Source organism: Eschscholzia californica, unplaced genomic scaffold (genome assembly GCF_041429995.1).
Source record: "Eschscholzia californica isolate CP2 unplaced genomic scaffold, dmEscCali1.0.p SCAF_3, whole genome shotgun sequence".
Classification (NCBI taxonomy): domain Eukaryota; kingdom Viridiplantae; phylum Streptophyta; class Magnoliopsida; order Ranunculales; family Papaveraceae; genus Eschscholzia; species Eschscholzia californica.
In genome coordinates, this window is record NW_028238420.1 from 50,589,095 (window position 1) to 50,615,025 (window position 25,931).

At 35.7% G+C, this 25,931-nt stretch overlaps 2 protein-coding genes across 5 annotated transcripts; both read left to right on the forward strand.

Moving 5' to 3' along the window:
- The first annotated feature begins 5,618 nt into the window (after positions 1-5,618).
- LOC147551459 (uncharacterized) lies at positions 5,619-6,798 on the forward strand. The gene is made up of 3 exons (XM_086668573.1): positions 5,619-5,927; positions 6,025-6,159; positions 6,225-6,798. The coding sequence occupies exons 1-3, from the start codon at positions 5,679-5,681 to the stop codon at positions 6,672-6,674; spliced, it is 834 nt and encodes a 277-aa protein (XP_086524699.1). The 5' UTR covers positions 5,619-5,678; the 3' UTR covers positions 6,675-6,798.
- Positions 6,799-7,100: 302 nt separating this feature from the next.
- LOC147551460 (haloacid dehalogenase-like hydrolase family protein) lies at positions 7,101-19,026 on the forward strand. 4 transcript variants are annotated; one of them, XM_086669086.1, is made up of 29 exons: positions 7,101-7,628; positions 7,720-7,820; positions 7,901-7,957; positions 8,041-8,135; positions 8,929-9,028; positions 9,702-9,760; positions 9,944-10,053; positions 10,459-10,585; positions 11,158-11,245; positions 11,418-11,496; positions 11,838-11,898; positions 12,018-12,093; positions 12,956-13,066; positions 13,456-13,551; positions 13,658-13,780; positions 14,640-14,837; positions 15,017-15,121; positions 15,333-15,397; positions 15,536-15,629; positions 15,858-16,015; positions 16,246-16,295; positions 16,378-16,499; positions 16,623-16,730; positions 17,001-17,093; positions 17,493-17,529; positions 17,746-17,993; positions 18,122-18,271; positions 18,504-18,685; positions 18,860-19,026. In XM_086669086.1, the coding sequence occupies exons 1-28, from the start codon at positions 7,277-7,279 to the stop codon at positions 18,666-18,668; spliced, it is 3,228 nt and encodes a 1,075-aa protein (XP_086525212.1). In that variant the 5' UTR covers positions 7,101-7,276; the 3' UTR covers positions 18,669-18,685; positions 18,860-19,026. The 4 variants fall into 4 exon arrangements, with proteins under 4 accessions (XP_086525212.1, XP_086525214.1, XP_086525211.1 ...); XM_086669088.1 differs by having other exon boundaries at positions 9,944-10,047; XM_086669085.1 differs by having other exon boundaries at positions 18,504-19,026.
- The last annotated feature ends 6,905 nt before the right edge of the window (positions 19,027-25,931 follow it).

Consider the following 25,931-nt stretch of genomic DNA (forward strand, 5'->3'; position numbering starts at 1 on the left):
AAATAAAAATCAAATTTGCCTAAAGCAATTGATTTTTCCTTCGTCTTTGTCACATCCTTGAAGTATGTGCTCATAAATAAGACGAAAATCTATCGACATTAGGGGGAGGAAGTCCTATATTCAATGTCGTAAAATACTTGAAAATGATCGAGTTTCTCTCATTTGGAATCAATATACGGAAAACTTGCTACCTCGAGATATTAATATTTTTCCGAGCTTAATATGCTTATATCCAGATAAAGGTAATGGAAAATGATCAGAGTTGATCAAAGTGACATATACTCTTTGACACTGAAGGAATAATTTTTCCTCCTGAAGAGGCTATCAAATTAGAAATGAATGTGATTCATATTCCTAATAAAATCTCCTGAAGAGGATATGTGTAAAAAGAGACACCGACCTTTTACAAAGGTACATACATACATGAGATCATTGAGCTATGTATGCTGTGAGAATTTGAGAAATCAAATAAATTATTTCAGACGATGTATTTATGAAAATACAAGCTACTGGGAGCATGTTGATCCCGAGTTACTCTAAGTAATTGGTAAAACTTTGATGAGATATTTCATTATTTATGGATTTTTGTTACAAAATATTTATGTCTTTAGACATGAAGTCGAAGCACCAACCAAGAGTTACCCTGAAGGTAATGAAGTAGACATATGTTAGAGTTGAATTATAAAGGATTTATAAATCCTATTTTGACTCCTGAAGAGTTTATCAAAGTTTGACAGTAGAGTATTGAAAAAGATTATTCGAGTAACGAAAATCTTGAAAATGAACATATTCTGAATTACTAAAAGACTATAATTCAAAGCAACTCATATTGTCTTAACTTATCATATGTCATGGAAATTCAGGTCCCGAAGTACCTAATATAGTACAGACAATACATTATGTGTGTTGTAATGTGGTTTTAGAAAACAACCATCATTCATATATAAAATGTCAATCACGTTGTACTCTTTTTCCTTCGTTAAGGTTTTGTCCCATTGGGTTTTCCTTATCACGGTTTTAACGAGGCAACTATGCGTATTGAAAATTATTTTAATTTGTTTAAAAGTTGTAGTCTTTTTTCCTTCGTTCAGGTTTTGTCCCGTTGGATTTTCCTGACAAGGTTTTGGCGAGACAACTCTATTTTAAGACAATAGTCATCGAATGATGAATTTAACACCTCTTATGTGTGTCAAGTGGATTATACAACGAAATGTGATAAGTACATCAATTTCACAAGATGTTATAGTTATCTTACTGATGTACATGATACACAAATACGGATCACTAAATAGTGACTTCAATCGATATCCCTAAAGGATTAACAAGCTTCAAGTTAAAGTATGCATGAACTTTAAGACATTATACTAATGCAACTTGAAATGTCAAATGCTACAAATTGTATTTTGTGTATATATACTAAAAGGAAGCTGACGATAAAAAGTTGGACAATGCCCTCAACCTTCATGAGGGGGAGCAAGTTTATGAAGACACTATATACTATATTTTCACAAAGTACTCTTTTTCCTTCGTTAAGAATTTTTCCCATAGGGTTTTCTTAACAAGGTTTTAATGAGGCTGATTATGTGTTCATCAAAGATGTACATAAACAAAGAATTTGTACTCTTTTTCCTTCACTATGGTTTTGTCCCATTGGGTTTTCCTAGTAAGGTTTTAATGAGACAATTTCTAATGTGGTGGACATCCAGGGGGAGTGTTATAAATATTAGATTTATGGTGGATGACCACCACCATTTGTAACTCCCACCACCATAGGTTTTCCACCATTAAGTTGTATTCAAGCTCCATTATTGTGTGCCTATTGGATGTGTAACTCATCTAGCTAAATGCCTATATAAAGAGGTTACTTGCTAATGAAGAGGATGGATCAAACCAATGTATCATAGTACCAAACTAGTGTACCAATGTACTTAATATACCAATATATCAAAGTAGAGAAATCATCTACAAACATATGAATACAAATTCTAGTTCTACTTGTCTACAATCTCTTGGTTAATATATTTCCATTATCTTTCTTCTTCCCTACTTCTTTTATTTTTCACAACAAAATTATGATACCCCTGTTATTTGTTTTGGTGCAATATACCTCTTTTAATTAAAATTTTTGAACTTTTATTTTTGGCACTTGAAAGTACAAAATAAATGTAAGTTATTTGAATTGATACATTAATGTGGATTATCTTCTTTATGATCTTTATTTATTTATTTTGAACTTTCATATTCTTTTGTTGTCATGTTACTTTCGTCGATGTTCTACTAACGAATCTTCATTTCTCATACTTACTTTTTTCTCTCTAATATTCATTGTTTTTCTACTTTACCAACAATATTTATCTAACACTTAAAATTAATAAATTAAAACAGTTGGACAAATAAAAATAGTAAAATTCTAAGCAAAAATTTTAACTTGTTACGCTTTTTGTTTTAGGTTAAAACTGATGTTTCGCAGTGTAATCAATTTTGAAAAAAAAAAATTTCTCTTGATCTCAGTTGTTCTTTCTATTAATTATAACTCGTGTACATTCAAAAGAATGCAAATTGAAATTATGAATTGAACGAAAAAACAAAATGCTAGAAGAAGAATTATTATTCGAACTTGCAAATTAGATAGAAATTCACAGAGAGATCGAAGTTAGAGTGTTATGTCGGCAATAGAAATATGAGATAAAGATAGAGATAATATAACAAGGATGAGAGTGCAAAAATGGAGTTTCACTAACCTCTCTTATTATTAGAAGGGTTATTTCCCTAATGACCCCCCAACTTTGTGACCGGTTTCCTGCCTAGCCCCCTATTTATCAAAAATACCCAACTGACCCCCTGTTCAGATTCTGTTATAACACCGTTAACTAGTCATCACCTCTCAAACATCCAACTCATCGCCTCTCTCTGCCACCTCATCATCTTCACCGGCAAAGGTCGCCGCCCGACCAATTTTCCGGCGGGCAACCTTCAAACATTAAAACAAAAAATTTAACTCGCCTCTCTTTCTCTAAAAATTAAAAAAGTCTCTTTCTCTAGATCTGGTTCTAGAGAGAGATTTTTTTAAAAAAAAAAATTTTAGAGAGAGAGGGGAGATAAAAAAAATTTATGTTTGAAGGTCGCCAGCCGGAAAATTAGTCGGTCGGCGACTTTCGCCGGTGAAGACGATGAAGTGGTGAGAAAGTGAGGTGACAGAGAGAGGTAATGAGATGGAGGAGAGAGAAATGATGACTGGTTAACGGAGTTATAACGATAACTCAAAAAGGGGGTCATCTAGGTAATTTTGATAAAGTAGGGGGCTAGGCAGAAGCTAGTCACAAAGTTGGAGGGGAAATAACCCTTATTAGAACAGGGATATCTCTAATTAGACATTTCTGTTGAGAGGGTAGTGTTAAATTCCCCATTTGTTAATAGTGCCCCGCCCCTTTGACCGTGGTCAATTTACTTGGACTACCTCAAGTTAGCACTCATGGTTCTGTTTGGCTGAATCAAATTAGTTCCACCCAGTTAATTTCAACCTTTTTTTGTTGTGCTGGTAGGGTTGGATCCATTTGGTAATTTAAAATTAGTGCGAATCCGCATTCTTTTTTTCCACGAAAAAATGGTTTGATCTTATCCCTTAATCCTAACCAAACAAAATTCATCGAGATTAACCAATTTGGATGCGTACAATGAGTATTTTAGACAGAGAAAGAAGGGAAAGTGTTTCGCATCCTTTTGAAATCGATAGGGTTCAATTTGTGTACTAGAAACAGTTTCAGGTATTGATTTTGAGTCGAACATAAGGGTGGAAGTGCGTGTTTTTTTTTTGAGAAATCGACTACGATCTATGTTAGTCGTTACAAGGTATTGACACATAATGAAGATGTGATGAGCACGATAACCGCCTAATTTAAACCATAATGAAAGAGTTCTAAAGACCGACAATATGAAAGAGGCCTAAAACCCGACAAATTTATTATAATATTTACTTTATATATTGCCTAAATTACATAAGACAAATTTTGATGACAACTACTTTCACCGAGATTCGATCCCACTACCTCATGGGAGATAGGGATGAATTACACAAGAAAGATCTAGTATTACCATTGGATTTAATCTACACCGACCTCCAAAAAGACATAAAGGGCTAAATTTGTCTAAAAATAACAGACTCACTTGTCTTCATACATAAGTTACGAGAAGGGGGCAATAAACCTTCCAATGTTTTTTTTGTTCCCGTGGACATGCCATGCCAAGAGTGGAATTAAGAACATGGGAAGTTGGCGCTCCCAAGTTTCGCTATAAGCAATCTCATACTCAAATTGGCTGGAATCTGAAGAGACCGAAAGATGAAATCAGTAGCAAAAATAGGAACAATCGATCTCTGGTGTAATAGTCTTACATCATTGAAGAGAGTATCTGAAACTTGAGGTTATAATTTTGAGCTCACTTTAATAACTATGAAAGTTTTCTAGATGTGCCACAAAACCTACGCCAAAAAACGAAAACTCTTATTTGTTGGGCTCGATCCTTAATGTGGTAAGGCCTCACGTTAGGAACTATCCTTAATGTGGTAAGGCCTCACATTTGGAACTGCCCTTGTTAGGGAGAGGACAAGAGGGTTAATCTCATATATAGAGAAAAGTAAATGTAAGTTATTTGAATTGATATGTTAATGTGGATTAACCGTGTATTCCCTTAGGCTCAACAGGAATAAAGTACGGAGTAATTAAAAGTCTAATCCATATAAACCAGGTCTTGCTCACTTTGAATACGAAGGACTCCAGTAAATTTAGGCTACCGTTTTGGGGAAAGCTAAAAAGTTTATGGGAAAGACAGTGAAAAATCGAAAAAACTCAATCCAAATGCACCTCATCTCTATTCTCTCTCTTCTCCGACCAATTCTCCTTCTCCAGCCACCGCCGACCGACTCTCTCTCCTCTCTCTATCTCTCTTCCCTTCTCTTTCCTCCCCTCTTTGTCTTCTATCTCTCCCCTCTCTCTCTCTTCTCTCTCTCTCTTCTAAGTATCTTTCTCTTCTCACTCTAAGTTCCGGCAAAGGGAATGGTCATTTCGGGGGAACCCTTCGTCTGGATCTGGACTCCAGATCCAGGCGGGCTTCGCCTGGTTCTACCAGACGAGGGTTCCGGCGAAGTCCCCTTCGCCGGAACTTTAAAAAGAAAAAAAAAAAAGTAAAGATAGAGGAAAAAGAATAATGAGAGAGAAGATAGAGGAAAGGGAGGGATGAAGAGAGAGAGGGAGATGGATGACCGGAGTTGTTGTTGCCGGAAATAATGGTCGCCGGAATTGATGTTGGAGAGAAGGAAGATGGTGGAAGAAGAAATGGGTAGTGTTTGGAAGAAACAAAAAAAATTTGTTTCCACCCAAAATTTATTGCCCGGAAACTTTACTTATTTCCCGGCTTCTAGATAGGTTTTTTATACTTAATACACGGTTAAACAATATCTAACTAAAGTATATTCAAAATACTTCTAAATTAGACACTTCAACACGTCAGAATTAACAGGTTAATAAGAATTCGAGTCAACTAGCTCGAGTTTGGTGTTCTTATAGACAAGCACCACCTTCCTTCAACAAAACATTTAACCATGGTCATGTAAAACTAAAACAAACTTGATTCATTTTTTGATTCCATACTCCCATACATGTCGAATAAGAGGGAGAGGGGGCATGATAAATAGGACGTTCGGCAATCTAAAACCTCTATATATATGCGTATTCCCATTGATCTCTCATTTCTTTCTACTAATAGTTAGAACTCAAATCTCCCGCCAAAAGATGAAAGCGAGCAACCAAAGTCCTCCACCAAAACCAGATCAACAACGACAACCTCGATTTGCTGAGAATCGAACCGGAAAGTTGAAGGGAACTCAATTGAAGAAAAGAGATTTTGAAGAACAAATCATCAAACCTCAAAAGGTACGATCAAAAGTTCTCCTGATATTTACGTTTTTCTTCTTTTACTTGCAATTCTGATAGAAATTCCTCTCCGATTACCAATTTTCTCTTTCACAAGGTCGTTCCTGAATCGGATGATTCACTTACATCTGTTTCCGAAGTTATACCCGCGACAAAGCGGGAATCGGTTGATTCATCTGAAGTTATTGACAGCGATCCACCAATAGATCATCTATTTGATGAAAGTTCTAAATCATATACTTTCATTTCACAAAATATCATTGAAAATTCATTTTAATATCTTCGATTTGTTCTCAGAGTTTCATGTTATCACCGGATTTAGTCCTCTCAGCTTCATCTGAGACATTCGATCGGACTATTACTTCTCCAAATTCGCTGAAGATCATCAACGATGAACTGGAACTTGGAAGTGTATCGAAAGAAATATCAGAAGTTCCGAAGCTAGATAACTTAGAATTTCAGGTAATTGCGGAATTTCTAGGAGAAGCTCGTAAGCAGATCATGAATGCTTCGGATGTTGATGAACGATCTAAAAATCTTTTAGCTGCTCTGGTTGAAGTCGTGATCAAGGATTTCTATAGCTTGCCGGAGGAACGAGTTAATTTCTCTACTAAAGTTGTATCAGCGAAGGTGAGTATTGGATTCATCTCTTTCTTGATCTGGATCGTTCTGGTTTTCGTCATTTTGATCTCGAAATCAGGCGCCGGAAGGTCAATCTCTGTCTTTGACATGCCTCCTCCTTCGTGATGTGATGATGTGTTTAACTCAGTGGTTGTTTTTTTACTCTTTCACGAAGATAGGATACTAGAAACTATTAGAAAAAGTAAAAGTAAAACTCTAATCCATATAAACTAGGTCTTGTTTTGGTAAAGTGTTTTTTTCATTATCTTCAATGTTGAACCCTAATAAATTTCTGAGATAATGAAACCATGTAATTGATTGATTGATGATCTTGTTGATTTAAGGTGCATGCCTCTTTAATATGATTTTTTCTGATTTTATTGTGGAGTATTATTATATTATTAATAGTTCAAAATAGAAGAAAGAAAAGAGAAACTGTTCAAATTTATATGTGGATAATGTCCAAAATTTGATTGGCTACCAGAAACCCACTTATTTGTCTTTGAACCGCTAATGGTTTAAAGTTCAAACATCCAAACTTACTCCTGAATCACAACCTTGAAGATTTGAGGGACAGAGAAAACCCCAAAGATGACTGGAGAAATTCTCCCAATAGGAATCTAGTATGCAGATATAGGAGTGAATTTTAGTTAGAAATCACGTGTATTCTTTGGGATATAGTCTAGAAAGGTTGTTAAACTTTTCCCGCCACAAGCTAGTAAGAGGATATGGCGTTGCGGTGTAGCAAAACTCGTACCCCAATATGGCTTCCAAATTTCTCAAAATCACCTTCTCCATTGTCTTCCTTCTTCTGTAAGTCAAGTTTGATCTTTCGAAGAGAGGATCTAGTGGTTTCTCGCAAATGGAGAAACATCAGGACGACCACATCTTGCTTGAAATTAGAAGAGCAAAATGTGACTGAAACTGGAAATCAATGGGGGAAAGTCTCTGCTGTTCTCTTCGATATGGATGGTGTTCTCTGTAACAGCGAAGAGCCATCCCGAATGGCTGCTGTCGATTTGTTCGCAGAAATGGGCGTTGAAGTTACAACAGATGATTTTGTGCCCTTCACTGGAACAGGTAAACTTCTCCTTTTTTAAGATCGAGAAATTTGTTTTTGTCTTTGCTTTGATGAGATCAATTTAGTTTTCATCGTTAAGTGACCTATTAGGCGAAGCGAACTTTCTAGGAGGAGTTGCTGCTTTAAAAGGAGTTGAGGGATTTAATACTGAGTTGGCGAAGAAGCGTTTTTTCGAAATATATCTTGACAAGGTACTGGGGTTGAGTCTTTTGTTGTGTCAAAGTTTGGGTTTGTAATTGCGTCGTTATTAAATTTCTTTGTGATCCTGTAGTATGCAAAACCAAATTGTGGAATAGGATTTCCTGGTGCACTTGAACTCATTAGGGAGGTAAGATTGGTAGTTATTTCATTAGTTGTAATACATCTATTAATATACGGAGTAAGTGACTTAATAGTATGTACTTGCATCAGTGCAAAAGAGTGGGACTCAAAGTTGCTGTTGCTTCAAGTGCTGATCGAGTCAAGGTTGATGCGAACTTAGCAGCTGCAGGCTTACCTTTGTCATTGTAAGTGAACATAACACTGATTGCAGTACTTGTTTGTTGCTTATTAATGTAGATACATGGACAACTAAAATCCATTGACAACCATCATATGTTGAAATTGGACCTAAAGTTACTGCGAGAATTGTCCGACATGGGAAAATGGTGATCTAGTAACCAACAATATAATGTCTAGGTTTCGGTAATGAGTGGACTAGTGGAGAGGACATGGACATTATATTTTTGGTTACTAAATCACCCTTTTCCCATGTGGGACTATTCTCACAGTTACAATCACATCTTAGTGATATTGAAATTATGCTCTTCGTGCACGACGTATCTAGGCTAAAGCTGCTAACATGCCTGCCGACCACTCCGTTCACTTGAAAATCCGTATCTGGCAGGATTCTTCGTAGTGGTCCATCTTGCCAAAGCATTGGCTAGTGAGTTATCGTACCTGAGTGTGCACCACTACTTCCTCCTAGATGAATTATTATTCCCTCAACTGGTCGCCAACACGCAACACATTATTTGCTCCTTCCAATCATATGTCTCGTCACCTTTTTCCAGCCGTTTTGTACCTTTTGTGTCACTCCGTAGATTTACTCCTACGCTCTTATGAAAACCTGGGTTCTAACATTCCATTTTACTTTGGTAAGCCAGGTTATTCAGAAGAGGAGTCTGGTTTAGACAATTTAGTTTAGCTGTTTTGGTTGGTTTTATTATTTTGAGAATACAAAAGTATCCATTATGTTTCTTTTGCCTGTAGTAACCTTTCTTTGATCTGATACTATCGTCTATCCCATTTATGTGTCAGGTTTGATGTGATTGTATCAGCAGATGCATTTGAGAATTTGAAACCTGCACCAGATATTTTTTTAGCTGCATCAAAGAGCTTGGATGTACCCCCCTCTGAGGTACCTGAACTAGGGGAGGCAGAAATGTTTTGCAGAAAGTTATTCTTAAGACTCTCCTGGTTATATAAACTTACCTATGAGTTGGAATATATGTATTGTAGTTTTAGAATTTATTTCCTCAGTTTTGGTTTCCTGCAAAGAACATGTCGGCTGCACACTACGTTTCGCTATTGGTAAAACTTGCAAAACCGAAAGTAAGGGTTATGACTAGAAATAATTATTTGATCGGAGTACTGTCTTCCTAGTACACGTAATATGTGTATGGATATGTAATCTTGTCTTTTTTACTCGAAACCATGGGTAAACTAATAGTTTTGCATTCACGGCTTGCCTGTAGTTGCACACACTCACGGTAAAACCAAATAAGCGCTCTAGTTTAATGCCTTCATTTATGATTTAACAGTGGTGGATCCAGAAGAAAATTTGCAGGTTTACGAATTAATCTTGTGGACATATTTTCTTGCATAACTGAGATCTCTTCTGTACATGTTTGACGTATTATTTGTCTCTTGTTGTCATTCATATTTTCATCAGCCAACCTTCTCTAGCTGAATATGACTTGTAATAATGAAGGTTATGATGGTGATGTTATGCTCCTTACGCAAAAATAATGGCTATTTTAACTCTTTAGTTAATGCTATGATCTGGTTTGTGATTTAATCATTTTTTTCAGTGTATTGTTATTGAAGATGCACTAGCTGGAGTTGAAGCTGCAAAAGCTGCATGTATGAGGTGCGATTCTTCTGTTCTTTACGGATTGCACCAATATCTTTATCCAGGCAACGGAGTTCACTTGCTCTGAATTTTATAAGCGTGGTTTAAATCGTGGTCATTCCTTTTGCACTATATGCTTCTTTTCCCAACTAACTCCTCAATATCTCTCTTTTGTAAAAAAAATTCTCCATGTTTATGCAGATGTATAGCTGTGACAACTTCACTATCAGAAGAGACTTTAAAACCAGCTGGTCCGTCGTTTATCAAGAAGGAGATTGGGAGCATCTCCCTTCAAGACATTCTTGGTGGTGGTAGTGTTTCTAGTCGTCATACTATGTAGCTTAGGATATACTGCAAATGGTCTTATGCGTCCATCTATAGTAATGTGTGAAGATAATTCTTGTATAATAAGAATTGTCTGTGTTAACTTTTAACCTCTTTGTATGTCGTGGCAGTACTGATCTTGTTTTGCAGATAGAGTAACTGCTCGGCATTTGATAGTTCATTGCAGTTTTCATTTTTTATTTAATACTATATTTTTTAACATTCGTAGTTTTAAAGTCTGCAGGACATGACGTTACTTGGCACTACTAGCTCTAAACCTTTAAATCATTGTGCTCTAGCTTTTTGTTAACCATATGATACAACTGTCGGTAGTAGTTTCTTTTGTTTTGTTTTCAATCATAATGAGGTCTAACGATGACTAAACATTTCAGATGAGAAGATTCAGGAGCCCCAATATCTTAGCTCTTCGGAACCAACTTCTCCTGAGACGGTCCAGCGAAACACAGAAGGGTCATCTATGGATAATAATTTCAGGAAGGAAGACCATTCGGCTGAAGGGTAAGATGGATTCTACACTAAAGCTTAGGCCCCTGTATCTATAAATTGCTTTGTCTGTTTCTTAAACTTTTTGATAGTTTTCTTCTTTGATTCTAGCAATTGGCTACATGAACTTGTTTAGTTATTTCATAAAATACATTTCAATACTTCACTTCCCGCAGCATAGCTTTACGGTAACAGAATAAGGTGTAGGCGTGTAGCATTGTCTTATTTACGCGTAATGGTAATCTAGGGATGTGACCCATATACTATAGAACAAAGTTGATATCTAAATATTGAAATTGCAATTTTCAACTTCCATCTGAAAGAATTTTCCAACTTGGATTAACAAATATTGGAATATCTGAGAATCCTTCTTTTCTCTTACATAAAGATTCTTTATTAGATACGAATAAAAGGAGCATTCATTAACCAAGCATAAAAAGACCAAAGAAAGAAAAGAAAAAGTTGAGACAGTAAAAGAAATCTGTACCAGGGAATGCATGACAGCTTTTCCCGTGACGAAGTAATTATGAGAAATTTATGTAGGTCAATAAACTAACATTGAGGTTGCAGAAATGGTCTTTTGACAGGTTTCAGGGCAGTAGACGAAATATTTTGAAGTATGGAAGTCTGGGAATTGCTGTGTCTTGTCTCATCTTCACTGCCGCAAATTGGAAGGTATCACTAATCTAGAAGAGAAAGAACATATATATTAATGTCATATAGTTCAATCCCAGGAGCACTCATTTCATTTGAAGGTTCATTTGGATATAAATGCATTAACACGGATGTTATTGTCAGATTTTGTTTGTTTGTAGTACTTAAAATTGGAAACATTATGCATGTGCAGGCAATGCAATATACATCTCCCAAAGCCATTCTGAACTTGTTGTTTGGGGTTAGTCGTCCTAATTTTGGGCAAAATGAAGGTAGAAGAAAGTTTGATGTCTTTTTTCCATTTGATGTCCTTTTACTTTTTCTTTATTCTGCATGTGGATAAAATTTAGGTGCCCTCGGTGATATGCTCGAGCCTTGAACAGACTTTCGCGTGACCGTCTCTGTTTTATTATGTAGTTCAATGAATTTATAGTAATGACGATAAAGGCAATTACCCTTGAAAACTTATATCGCCTGTCATGATGATACAGTAACATGACCTACATTTGTCGGAAGCAGGAGGTTGTTTATACTTTATTTTCCCTATTTTCAATAACAATTATGAGAGATCAATTCAGTTGTTGAAATCATTTTTTTCTTTTATTTTGATTAGGTGAACCCCAATCTGCAAGAATCCAACAATTCGTGAATTACATAGCAGATGTGGAGGCCAGGTATACTACAAAATGTGGAAATAACAGATTCCTTCTGCTACATTAGAGCATCATATCTCTTTCAACAAAATATTTGGTCTAGATGCCTGATTTAACTTTTACACCCTTCGTTGTGCAAGGGGAGCTGCTCCAATTGTGCCAGAGTTTCCATCTAAACTTGATTGGATAAATACAACTCCCTTGAAATTCAGAAAGGTGAATCCTTTTTGCGTAGTATTGCTAGACACTTCTACAGTTACATTGTATCTAATAGACTACGATTTATGGTCCTCCTGTCGATCCTTTGTTTTAGCTGACATTGTATCTAGTAGACTACGATTTTGGTCCTTTTGTCAATCGTTTCTTTTAGCTGACAATAGAGCACCCATATACTTGGGTATGCACATTCATGTCTCAGTAATACACGTCTACACTCTACATTGGTAATTTCCTTATTGTTGTTACAATTTTTAAAGTCTTATTTGGTTCATGGTACCTAATTTACTTCTACTGTGTCTTAAGAAGCAGCGACTTTTGGGTATCACTTTGTACTGCGTGAACTCAATTCTTGTCCATATTAAAGTCAGATAACTTCTTTGGCCTACAGTTAAAATTGATGCTATTGGTGGATATATACAAAATAGGAATCCAGCGTATTTGTTATTTTGTTTGTTATAATTAATTTTTAATAACGAGTATTCCATATACAAAGTCTTTTTATGAGCTTTTGATTAGTGAAAGCTCAGCAAGTGATTAGGCATTTAGGGTTAGGTGGGTATAGGAAATCAAACCATCGGCTTTGAATCAGAAAGAGCACTCGTACTTGTGATTTGTGTGTGGTTCTGTGGTGTTCAACATTTTCTTAACAACAGAGTTGTCACATAAAGATATTAATGAGATATATTGCTTTTGGTTGTGAAATACTTTAAGAACCATAGGTAATTGTTCAACTATAAACTTCATGTTTATTCCTCATTTCCGTCATTTAATATTTTCTTACTAAATTTTATATTTTATAATCAGTGAAACTGTAAACAAAAAAAGGAGATTGAACCCTTAACTTCTTTTGTTTCGACAGGATTTGAAAGGGAAGGTGGTTCTATTGGATTTTTGGACTTATTGTTGTATAAACTGTATGCATGTCTTGCCAGACCTAGATTATTTGGAGAAGAAGTACAAGGATAAACCGGTAACATCTCTTTCTTGACCAATAGAAGAATATCACGTGGTACTATTAAATTAGCCACAATTTAAATGCTAGAAATGAACTTTGCTGGCAAAAAATCAAACCATTGGAGCATGGTATAGATTTTATTGTCTTGTTCTGAGAACCCAAGAGTTGGTCACATTAATTATTGTACTTCGTAAGCAGATCAATGTCTGTATCTATACATTTCTTAGGAATTAGCCTCTTTGTTGAGTACATGCTCTGCACAAAGATGTTTTCGTTATTTACTAACACATAGGCAATTATATGACCAAAAAGGGTGAAAAAGTTGGCGTTGGGGAATATCAAATCAACTATCTACCATTTTCTGGATCCCCAAAGCTTGTGACTAAATCTTTATCTTTTGGCAGTTCACTGTCGTTGGAGTCCATTCAGCGAAGTTTGACAATGAGAAGGACCTAGCAGCTATCCGCAATGCAGTCTTGCGATATAACATCACTCACCCAGTATGATAAGCTGCTTCGACTTGTTTCTCTTTTTTTTTACGAAGACAAGAATTTTGTATTGACAATGGTTGAGTTGTACCAATCTTCTTATTTAATGACATTTTAGGTCGTGAATGATGGAGATATGTATTTATGGAGAGAACTAGGTGTAAGTTCATGGCCTACTTTTGCTATTGTTGGCCCCAATGGCAAGCTATTAGCACAGATAGCAGGCGAAGGTCGCCGTAAGGTATTGACATTTTTCGAAACTATTATATTACCTCCCGAGGCAGCTTCATATCATTGTCAGAACATATAATTATTGTTTCTAGACGACCAAGGAATAATGCTCCAAGATTTATCTTTTTCGTCTTTTGGATGTTTCTGCTTATAATCTTATATCTTTTAGTGGTTGCTTTTAGTAGACTTCAAGTGTTCTGTTTGTATAGCTTGCTGAGATATGGTTTGATGGAACATGGCCAGTGTTGTTACTACAGTATTGCTTTAAAGCTTTCACTTATTTTGTGCTTGATATTGATCTCTTATTTCTCCAACGGCTTTGAAACTGAAACACACATTAAGAAGATAATATACCAACAAGTTACAAGTCCATAAGTCTGTAATTCTGTGCAAGTATTCTTTTGAGTGGGTTCTACTAAAACATGCCAAGATAAGCGTTATTTATTTCGTTAGTTAATTAAAACAGTTTTGTTTGGTTAAGTAGTTCCGTATTCTGTTTTCCGCGTCTCAAACTTTCAGTTCACAATCGTTATGCTATTCATTGATATATCGGTCTAAGCCCGTTAGACTTAACTACGGAGATATGCAACTCAGGATAAGCAAGTGATAACAACTAAAAAACATTCAATTCCACTTCCCATACGTTAGAAGCTTTATTATTTTGAGGATATTGATTTTCTCCATTTAATTTGGTTTCCTCAGTCTCTTATTTTCTGTTGATAGAAGTGTTACCTAGCAATTACAAATGTAATTACTGCATTGTAGAAATTTTCCAATATAAGCTCTTAACACAATTTGTCATGTTGACAATAGTTCTTGGCTTGAGGTCAATTGCAAAACTAAAATTAAAGTGCTACTCTTTTCCCCAGGATCTCGACGACTTAGTTGAGGCAGCTCTTCTATTTTATGGTGAAAAAGAGATCCTAGACAACTCTCCTATCCCATTGTCATTGGAGAAAGATAACGATCCTCGCCTATTAACATCTCCGTTAAAGTTTCCCGGGAAGCTGGCGGTTGATCTCTTGAACAATAGGTTGTTTATTTCAGACAGTAACCACAACCGAATTGTATGTTTTCTCAACTTCTTCTTTACAAATTTAAAACAATACTGTTAATTACAGTACAATGTAAGCTATCAGTTTTGATGCTATGTGACAATTGTGACCACGTGTAGATATGCATCACTTTGTATGACCTTTTAATTTCAAACCAACATTATCAATAATTTTTTCTTTTTGGGAGTCAGGTAGTAACAGACCTTGACGGGAATTATATTGCACAAATTGGAAGTACGGGTGAGGAGGGTCTACAAGATGGTACCTTTGATAATGCAACTTTCAATCGCCCTCAGGTAAGAAGATTCAGAGATTTTCTGTAAGCCTTTTCTCAGAACCTTATACAGACCTAGAATTTTTCAAATCATTTACTTTTTATTTCAAACAGAGAAAAGGGATTTTCCATTTTGGAAAGCGTGAATTGTGAAAATGACTTTAATGTGTTCATGTTGGTAATTACAGTGGGTGCATCCATAAAAGCCTTCAGATTATTTGTTTTTACTGTAGGGGCTGGCATACAACCCAAGGAAAAATTGTCTATATGTTGCTGATACTGAAAATCATGCCCTGAGGTATTTTAAGTTCCCCATTGTGTTGTTGCTTGCAAACTTGCAGTCTAGTCGAGGGAAGTAGATGTTTAGGTAGTTTTTTTATATACATATTAGCAATTTGTAGTTTTATACTTTTTTAACATTCTGTTTTTCATGCAGGGAAATAGATTTGGTTAATGAGCTGGTAAGGACTCTGGCAGGAAATGGAAAAAAAGGTTCGGACTATAAAGGAGGGGGGATAGGCACAGATCAGGTTAATATAAACATGTGTCTTTATCTGTTTGAGGTGCATTCGCCATGGTTCCATACGCCCTCCGTTTCATTATTGATAAATTATATCTCCGTACAGTAGACCTTATTTTGTACAGCATTGAATTTTCATTTACAAAAAATTTTTGCTGGAATATCTGCATTATATAGAAGTATACAACATTATCTAAAGATGTTTTTGAAGTTAAATTTTTTTGTCTTTTCTCATCAGGTTCTCAATTCCCCATGGGATGTTTGCTTTAACCCAGGGAGTGAGATGGTTTACATTGCAATGGCTGGTCAGCATCAAATTTGGGAGCACAGTATAGTAAATGGAGTTACTAGAGCTTTTAGTGGTGATGGGTTTGAAAGAAACTTGAATGGTTCTAGGTAATCTATCTCGTCCAGTTAGTCCGTCAAGGGTCTTGGGTATCTTCTTAATACTTCTGTGGAAGCTCAACCTCTTTTTGTACCCGACTCTTATTATCATTTTTCTTAATTAAGTTCTCCCCTTCAACAGAAAAAGAGAATACATTTTTCCTGTTATGCTTCTCTTTAGTTTAAGTGCATGGGTTGGAAAACAATAGTAACTGCTACCACTTTGTTTGTTTATGAAATAGCTCTACAAACACGTCGTTTGCACAGCCTTCAGGAATTTCATTATCCCCGGGTAATATGTAAAAAAAAATTAAATTCTCATTGGGTTAGCAACTATAATCAAATTTTAAACTCAGCCCTACTTGTATCTGTAGATTTGACGGAGATCTATGTTGCTGATAGTGAAAGTAGTTCCGTCAGAGCTCTTGATCTGAAAACAGGAGGAACAAGATTGCTGGCTGGGGGTGATCCAATTCTGTCGGACAATTTATTTAGGGTAATCTGTTTTTTCTTATATTTTTGCCTGCAAACATCAAGTGTTCATCCTAATTTATACATATGACTGTTTTCTTCGTAATACATCCTAACCTCAACCTTACATGTTTACACATCTTTGCAGTTTGGAGACCATGATGGAATAGGCTCTGATGCACTTCTCCAACACCCTTTAGGTGTCTTGTGTGGAAAAGATGGTGAAGTTTATATTGCAGATTCATACAACCACAAGGTATACATCGGTTTCTGACTAGAGATACACTAATAGCAGTTACGTTAAATGCCAAAACATCAAGGGTTGCATTTTATCTTTTATTTTCGATTTGAGTGTACAAGTCTATAACTTGATGGTAATTGATATACTAAACCCCTTGAGTTACTATGAGCCATGCATAGTCGAGGCAAGTCCTAATCCTATTAAGGTGGCTCAACAACATATGGAACTGGTTTTCGTACACTGGATGATAAGTTGCTTTAACTGTTAGATTTTATTTAATGGCAGATCAAGAAACTAGACGCAACTAGTAAAAGAGTCGTCACTTTAGCAGGAACTGGTACTGCTGGTTTTAAGGATGGGTCAGCTCTATCAGCACAGGTGGGATATTTTTGACATCCTTCTGTTTCCTTTTTTTAAAACTGCGAATGAACGTATTAAAGGATCCAAATGGTGATCAATAGTGAGAAGACAGGGTTCTTACAAGAAGAGGTCTCTAAAACACTTTATATGTGTAAAATGGCAGTATGCATATTAAAAAAGGTTTACCTGTGATGAAATGCTAATCTATAGCTCTCCTCCATGTCTTTAGATATCTATTAGAAGATTGAGATAGAAAATTTTCTTTTCAGAACAAAAAGTATAGCTCATATATTTATGTTTAGGATAGTAACAGAAAGGCCGAAAAACTTATGATGTGTATAGATATAAAGCCTCTAGATGAGCTAATATTGAATCACCTGAGAAAAGCCTTTCCTGATGCAACTAAATGTAATGCAGCTTTCGGAGCCATCGGGACTTGTAGAAGCAGGAAACGGTAAGAATCTTTTTCATGGTATATAACACCACCTGGCAAGTTATCAATTGGGTTTTAACAAAATCACGTCCTGTAGAAGTTGATCTCCAGTATTTTTCAATTTATTTGTTTTCTCAAGGAGATTTGCTAGTTGCGTGTAAGCCGTTCAAGTTCTTGCCTAGACACAACTTACTTACCACTAGGACTTTGTTAACCTGTTAATTGATTTTCTTGTAGGTAGACTTCTAATAGCTGATACAAACAACAGCGTGATCAGATACCTAGACTTGAACAAAGATGTTCCAGAACTACTTACTTTGGAGCTGAAAGGAGTTCAGCCTCCCTCAGCAAAACCCAAATCCTTGAAACGCCTCAGAAAGCGATCATCAGCTGACACGCAGGTCATTACCGTTGATGGTGTTTCATCAGCGGAAGGCAACTTATATCTTAAAATTTCAGTACCTGAAGGGTACCATTTCTCAAAGGTCGCTCTTAAATACGATTCATATCCAACTTTATTATTACTGGGGCATGACTCTACATTCTCTAGCAATATTATCCCCCTTTTTTTCTAGCCATATATCCTCATCTGCTGTTCTACCTCCATGTGCAGGAAGCGCGTAGCAAATTCAATGTCGAAATTGATCCAGAAAATGCGGTTGGAATTGAACCTTTGGATGGGAATCTCAGCCCAGAAGGATTTGCATCTCTTCGTTTTAGGAGATCCTCCACTTCCCCTGCCCTTGGAAGAATCAATTGCAAGGTATGGTGCAAGAAATGTTTTGACGGGTCATTTATTCCATATTCAGAAAAAAGACTGACTTCTCATTAGTAGTCTTTTAACAACTAGAGAAGTAACGGATGAAACAAAGAAAATCTATAGCTGCCCCTCAACTTATAAAACAATGGCAATACCTACTTACTGAAACATCTTTGTTTCATTTCATTTATGCATATACTTTTTATGATAGTAAGAAATTTGGTGGATGTCGTAGGTATACTACTGCAAGGAGGACGAGGTTTGTCTCTATCAATCGGTTTCTTTTGAGGTACCCTTTAAAGAAGAAATGTCGGACTCTGTCACTGCAGAAATCACCCTCCCCTTCACTGTGAAGCCAAGAGTTCCTGAAAGTAGCTTCCAACTGCAGGTTGCACGTTAAAAATTAGCATACATACAGTAAGAAAAGATGTTATTTATTTCATCATATAAACATCTGTTATTGGATGGAGTAATTTACTAGCAATAACGCTAAAAAATTAGTATCATCGGGTCAAATATAGAGGTCATCTTGTGAAAGTAGCATCTTGATATATCATGAAATTTGCTGCTGATGACTTGACGTTCTTCCAGATGTTTCCAGCAGAGTCTTAGAGAAAACGAAAATAAAAAAAACCGCAGCTTCTAATTATTTCAGCGATTCATGTTAATGTTGTATGTAACGACTTCACTTATAATTTGTATATCTTATATTTCTATTTGTACTGCACATCAGATATTAGTATTTGTTCTTCCTTTTCTGTCTAATCTTGTCACAAAATGGTATTGCTTTCTCCCAATGTTATCAGAGAAAGAAAAAGATCTAATATGGCATGCTAGATTAAGATAAGCAGCTCTGGATGGTTGGATCAAATTGGAGGCTAACCTAGTTAACTCCACTGACGCACAAGTTGAGATGGATTCACGCCTGATGTGTCGATAGCCGAATATCAAACCCTCAGTGACTTGTCAATTGAATGAGCCGAAGGGGGGCTTAGGTATGTTATTTTAGTTTATGATGTGTTAATCTGTTTTCACGTTACTTTACTATATCGGTACTTGTATGATCAAGTCCGTGAAGGCTAGTCAAGATAATGTTTTTATGCGATAAAGTTAATCATCTTTAAAGACAAACTATTTGCGTGTTAGGCTAAAATTTATGTCAATAACATAATCTTTTAGTACTAACGATTGCTTGCTTAAACTTACATTATTTTTATCTTCTCTATCAGATGAATGAGTAGTAAAGTAGACGGCTGATGTTTGACAAGTGACAAAGGCTTGTGCGACCACGTGAACTCGGTCTTCCACAACTAAATCGGTAAGTGCATGTTTTAAATCAATAATTGTCCTTTATAATGTTGTTTATTGGATCATGACTGAACAACTTAACCCTTAATCCAACCCAAAAGAAAACTAAAATAATTTATTAAAAATATCTAGATAGATAAGCTTGTCTTCTCTAGATTAAACTTCACCTTTTTAAGCGATTTTGGTGAAGTTTTTATGAAAGGACACTATAAGGAGTCAATTACATAAATGACCGAAGAACTAAAAAACAATTTAACAGTCTCAACTCTCAATTACAAATATAACTAAATATCCGTGTCAAATGAACCAAGTACAGGTGTTACCAGTCAAAAACCAACCTTGTACTCATGAGTCATGAATCATATTGATCTCTAAAAGAATTAAAATAATTACTTATTCTATGATAAAAGGACATTAACCAAGGTTTCATCGACTCTAAAAAAATGGTCATTAAAATGAAGGAAAGCCAAAAAAACTCGTCAAATAGGCTGAAGTATTAATCTGAAAGTCTCTAATAAAGGTTTATAACTATTTGAACCAGTGGGAGTAGGTCTAAATTTTCATTGTTTATTGTGGGATTGAAATTTTGACAGAATTGACTAACAGTAGATAAATTCTTTCTTATCATCATTCATTGCTTGTGCCATTTGAGATTGTCTCATATAAGGAGGCAAACTGTGCCATTTGTTAAGTGAATTTAGTGGGAAGAACCTTGGAACCCCTATTACTTCTTTAGTTAGTATTAATTTTAGAAATCTAAATTGATCTTATCTTCTAACATGATGAGGCAACTCATGTATAATTAAGCTAACCAGGGTCCAGTTAATACCTGTAATTCGTTTTTATGGGCATTGACAGCAAATCTCTAAACTTATCTACTTATTCTAGTTAAAAAAAAATTAAGATTAAAGAAAAAACGAGTATTTTATTTATTTTTTCCAATTTTCCATCATTGTCATAATTTACAAATGAATAAGATATAAAGAATAGTCAAATTCCTTTAACATCATTGGTAATGGAATCTAAAGACCTTAACAAGTTTGTTAATGGAATTCGGCCATATAATCATAAAACTAATTAAATTAAGATAGATTCGAATTGAAAGACTGTATAAAATATTAAAAGAAATCAATGATCAATTAAACTAAAGAAGAGAATATAAACAAAATAGCCTTGCAAGACACGATAGGGGGAGTCGGTAGGCCTATTACGTTTCCCCCTAATCTATAGTTTTGTCTCCCTAAACCTAAAAATTTAGATAGTTGTTTTTGAGGTCTACATTAACCCCACCCACCCACCAACATTACTCAAATTCTCAAATCACTATTCTTAGAAGTTGGTCACCTTTAATGTACTAAATTCACAATTTCTTATCGTGTCTTGAGACTCTTGACTTTTTTTTGATGAAGGATTGAGACTCTTGACTTAAAAATAAGTTGTCTGAGTATGAACCCACCTAGTATAACTCAGGGATATATTTAAGTTACTTTAGACATTGATAAATTCATAAAATATTCTTATGTCTACTTTTTTTTTTCTTTTTTGTTGAAGGTTATGTCTGCTTGGATTAATATCTACTACTAAAACCTCTCTGACTCGTTCAATCATTTTTATTTTAGAAATCATTCCTTAAGAGTAATTATAGTGCTACCCACAACAGAAATTGGGTATTTTGTCCTATTTTTTTTTCAACAATGAACCTACTAGGAGCGTGAACGGAACACAAAAAATAAGAGTCTAGACTAGCTCTTTTTACGGATATTTTGTATCCATTGTTAACTTGCAGGAAAAAAAACGACGGTACATTACTTGTAATGAAGGTAGACACTTCAAGAAGAGTTAACTTCAAATATTAAACTACAAAGAAATGGAAACAGTAGTAAAGAAGGTGGCACGTAAATCTCATCGAAAAAGCTAACAAAACAACACAAATCTAGGTAAAGATTGATACTGGCAAGATGAAACGACATGGGAAACCATCCTAACGAAAACGAACTCTTAAATTAACACCACAAAGAAATAAAAATCGGTTGGGATGTCATTAAGCAAGATGAAGATATCACATCTTTCATTTAAAAAAATAATAAAAAACGATGTCTGAATCACCAGAAACTAATGTGTGTCGTAGATCTATAATCCCACAACTGGACTCGCGAGAACGAATGTGAAGTTCTCAATAAGGTTAGACATCTTTCCCTTGTGCAATATTTTTTTCTTGTTTTTTTTAACAAAGCGAAACCATGTTTCATACATAAGTGATTCAATCACAAGTTACATGGATGATAATTCTTATTTTTTGGAGAACTAGATGAGAGTTACATACGATAAGTTTATAGAACTTTCGAATGTAAAGTGCATCATGAAGGGAAATAAATTGACCAGACACAGACTCAAAACAAAAGACCCTAAAGGCCGACAAAAGATCCTGAAGATCGAGAATGAAAATACCCTAAAGGTCGACAGAATATACAGAACTGAAACTAAAATTGCTCCAACCGAGAGACCACCGTCACCGATGAATGTAAATCGCAAGGCCAACCACACACCATCACTGCCGAACAAGTCTTTGAGTCCTTCTGTTTAGGCTTGTTACTTGATAGATCCAAAGGTTCGAGAAACTTCAATCAGCCAAATGTTGTTGTTTCAGTTCCTGTTGAACCTTAGAAATCTCGAATCTCTCTTCTTTTCTTCCTCTCTCACTCCATCAATATGTTACTAAATTTTTCGAATCCTTTAACAAATTGAAAAAGTCGATGTGTGGTGGGTCTAGAACAAGGAATGAAATTTCGGTTTCGATGAAAATTTCGGTCGGTACAAAAGTGGAAACGTTTCGTAGAAATGTTTCGGTCAGTGTGGAAATCTTACAAATCTACAGAAATGATAGAAATATGATGCAATTATATATAACAAGATTATTAAACCATAAATAAAGCATAAAAATGATGTTAAACATTATCTATTAGTTCGAGGGAGTACTAACAATTACGCAGTTACATTGAATAACTTTTTGGCTATAACACCTAAATGATAACATTCTTACTGATAATAGTTAATAGTTAACAAACTATGTTAGTTTGAGAAGGTATCGTCAATTACACAATTATATCAGGGGTGTTACTAAGATAAAATCAATTTAGGCAGTTAAGTCAAGGCGTAAATCATTCAAATAGATTTAAAAACCATGGAAAACATAACATAAAAATCAAGAGAGATCTAAGAGAAATGAAGATGAAAAAGACGAAGGAAGGGATATGTTTCTAGTATTAGTTTCTCCGGTTTCTTTGATAGATTTCTACGATGTTGATCGAAATTTTCATCATGGTGGAAATTTCGATATTTCCAACAACTTCAGTGGAAATTTCGATCATGTCGGTGGAAACTATGCAGGAAATAGTTGTAAGTGTTATTTCGTGCACCTAATCTCATTTTAAGAAACGTTTCGTGAAATTTCGAGAAGTTTCATTCTTTGGTCTAGAAAACAATCCCTCGAAACTCAATCTCAGAAGGAAAACAACCCTAGAAACTCTATATTGAAGGAGAACAAACTACAAAAAAAATATATAAAAAGGTTCCGGCAAAGGGAGGACCCTACGTCGAAGGAGAGAGACGTGGATCTGAGCACGGCTTAAGAAATAGAAAAACGGTTATTTTTACAAGAGGGAGGGGGAGGAAGATAAAACCTCTCAAAATTAATCCCTTCTTTTTTCCCTTCTGCAATATTTTAAAACCGTGAGACAAATAATATTAGAGAGGTTAGTCCCCCTAGATCTCACCTCCTATGGGAGTCGAAACTGAGACATCCATAACTTTTAAGTTTGTATCAATTACTTGGGGAACTAAGGGGGGGGTAGTGGAGCGGGACTTTCACAGACTTTCATAGACAAAATGTCCCGTAGACATTTCAAGACATTTCGGATGAGTTATTATAGACAACATGTGTTCATAGACATTTTCAAGACATTGAGAGTTTGTAGACAAAATGTCTTTATAGACATTTCAAGACATTTGATCCATAGACAAAATGTCCTGGGGACATTTTAAGATCTTGAGTCCATTGACAAAATGTGTAATGCATATTATATTTGTGCTAATCAAAAATATATTTTTCGACTTTTGTAGACATCTGTGAATATTTGTGGACATTGATGGACATTTGGTAGACATTTATTATTTTAATATTATTATTATTATTTAATCACATGAAATAATATATTAATACTAACATTTCAAAAATATATTTTTCGACTTTCGTAAACATCTATGAATATTTGTGGACATTGATGGACATTTGGTAGATATTTATTATTTTAATATTATTATTATTATTTAATTACATGAAATAATATATTTATACTAACATTTCAAAAATATATTTTTCGACTTTCGTAGGCATCTGTAAATATTGTGGACATTGATGGACATTTGGTAGACATTTACTATTTTAATATTATTATTATTGTTTAATCACATGAAATAATATGTTTATACTAACATTTCAAAAATATATTTTTCGACTTTCGTAGACATCTGTGAATATTTGTGGACATTGATGGACATTTGGTAGACATTTATTATTTTAATATTATTATTATTGTTTAATCACATGAAATAATATATTTATACTAACATTTCAAAAATATATTTTTCGACTTTCGTAAACATCTGTGAATATTTGTGGACATTGATGGACATTTATTATTTTAATATTATTATTGTTGTTTGATCACATGATGGACTTCAAATGTCTCTTGTTTTTTGAAAGACATTTTGGCTTCCAAATTTGTCCCAAATCCTTCACAAATTCATCAAACTATGAAGTCCACCAAAGTCTGGGACATATTTTGTCTACAATCGAATGCCTCGGACTTTCATAGACTCTCAAATGTCTGGATTTGAATGCCTCAGACTTTCGTGGACTCTCAAATGTCTGGATTTGAATGCCTAAGACTTTCGCGGACTCTCCAGAGTCCGCGAAAGTCTTGCTCCACTACCCCCCTAAGTTTTGACATACTTGTTCGAGCTTCAACTTGGTTTGGTCTGAAAAGTACCCCCAAGTAAGGGCGACATTTACGGTGTTACCCACGTGCAGTAACGTGGTATAAAGAGTAAATATGTCAATTGAGAGAGTAGAAAAAGGTTAAAAGAGGCCAACAAAAGCGTAAAAAAAAAAAGAAATTATTTATTTTTAGGGTTATTTCCCTAATGGCCCCCTACTTTGTGACCAGCTTCCCGCGTGGCCCCCTACTTTACGAGAAATACCCATATGGCCCCCTTCCGTTATAACACCGTCACTCTCTCTCCTCCATCATATTTTCTCTCTCTGCCAACTCACGCCACATCACCTATTACGCCACCTCATCACCTTCTCCGGCAAAGGTCGCCGGCCGGCCAATTTTCCGGCCGGCGACCTTCAAACTAAAAAAAAAAAAATATTTTTTTTTTTTTTTTTCTCTCTCTCTTCCTCTCTCTCTCTCTAAAATTACTCCGGCGAAGGGAGACCTTCGCCGGAGTGGTCTGTTCCTTGAAGAACAGACCAAGATCTGTTCGTGAAGAACAGATCTCGGTCTGTTCTTCAAGGAACAGACCGAGTCTGTTCAGTGAAGAACAGATCTCGGTCTGTTCTTCACTGAACAGACCGAGTCTGTTCTTGAAGAACAGACCGAGTCTGTTCTTGAAGAACAGACCCGGGTCTGTTCTTCAAGGAACAGACCAAGGTCTGTTCTTCAAAGAACAGATCGATCTGTTCTTCACTGAACAGACCGATCTGTTCTTTGAAGAACAGACCTTGGTCTGTTCCTTGAAGAACAGACCTTGGTCTGTTCCTTGAAGAACAGACCTTGGTCTGTTCCTTGAAGAACAGACCCGGGTCTGTTCTTCAAGGAACAGACCACTCCGGCGAAGGTCTCCCTTCGCCGGAGTAATTTTAGAGAGAGAGAGAGGAAGAGAGAGAAAAAAACATAAAAAATTTTTTTTTTTTTTAGTTTGAAGGTCGCCGGCCGGAAAATTGGCCGGCCGGCGACCTTTGCCGGAGAAGGTGATGAGGTGGCGTAATAGGTGATGTGGCGTGAGTTGGCAGAGAGAGAAAATATGATGGAGGAGAGAGAGTGACGGTGTTATAACGGAAGGGGGCCATATGGGTATTTCTCGTAAAGTAGGGGGCCACGCGGGAAGCTGGTCACAAAGTAGGGGGCCATTAGGGAAATAACCCATTTTTATAGATTCTCGGAGTACGAGATAGGGCCAGCCGATGCAGGGGGAAGGTGGGTTGGCAAAGGCAATCGTTCACGTGGTGTCATGTTATTATTTGGTTGCTTTTATAGCTCATTCCGACCCTTCCGTCTTCCCTCCAACCCCA

Bases quoted from the DNA above. Each gene is read 5' to 3' on its own strand.
- LOC147551459 (XM_086668573.1), top strand. From the start codon at position 5,679: ATGATAAATAGGACGTTCGGCAATCTAAAACCTCTATATATATGCGTA. The intron at 5,928-6,024 runs GTACGATCAAAA...CTCTTTCACAAG, and splicing joins AAATCATCAAACCTCAAAAG to GTCGTTCCTGAATCGGATGA. The intron at 6,160-6,224 runs TCATATACTTTC...ATTTGTTCTCAG, and splicing joins TATTTGATGAAAGTTCTAAA to AGTTTCATGTTATCACCGGA.
- LOC147551460 (XM_086669085.1), top strand. From the start codon at position 7,277: ATGGCGTTGCGGTGTAGCAAAACTCGTACCCCAATATGGCTTCCAAAT. The intron at 9,761-9,943 runs GTGCGATTCTTC...ATGTTTATGCAG, and splicing joins GCAAAAGCTGCATGTATGAG to ATGTATAGCTGTGACAACTT. The intron at 15,630-15,857 runs GTTAATATAAAC...TTTTCTCATCAG, and splicing joins GGGGGATAGGCACAGATCAG to GTTCTCAATTCCCCATGGGA.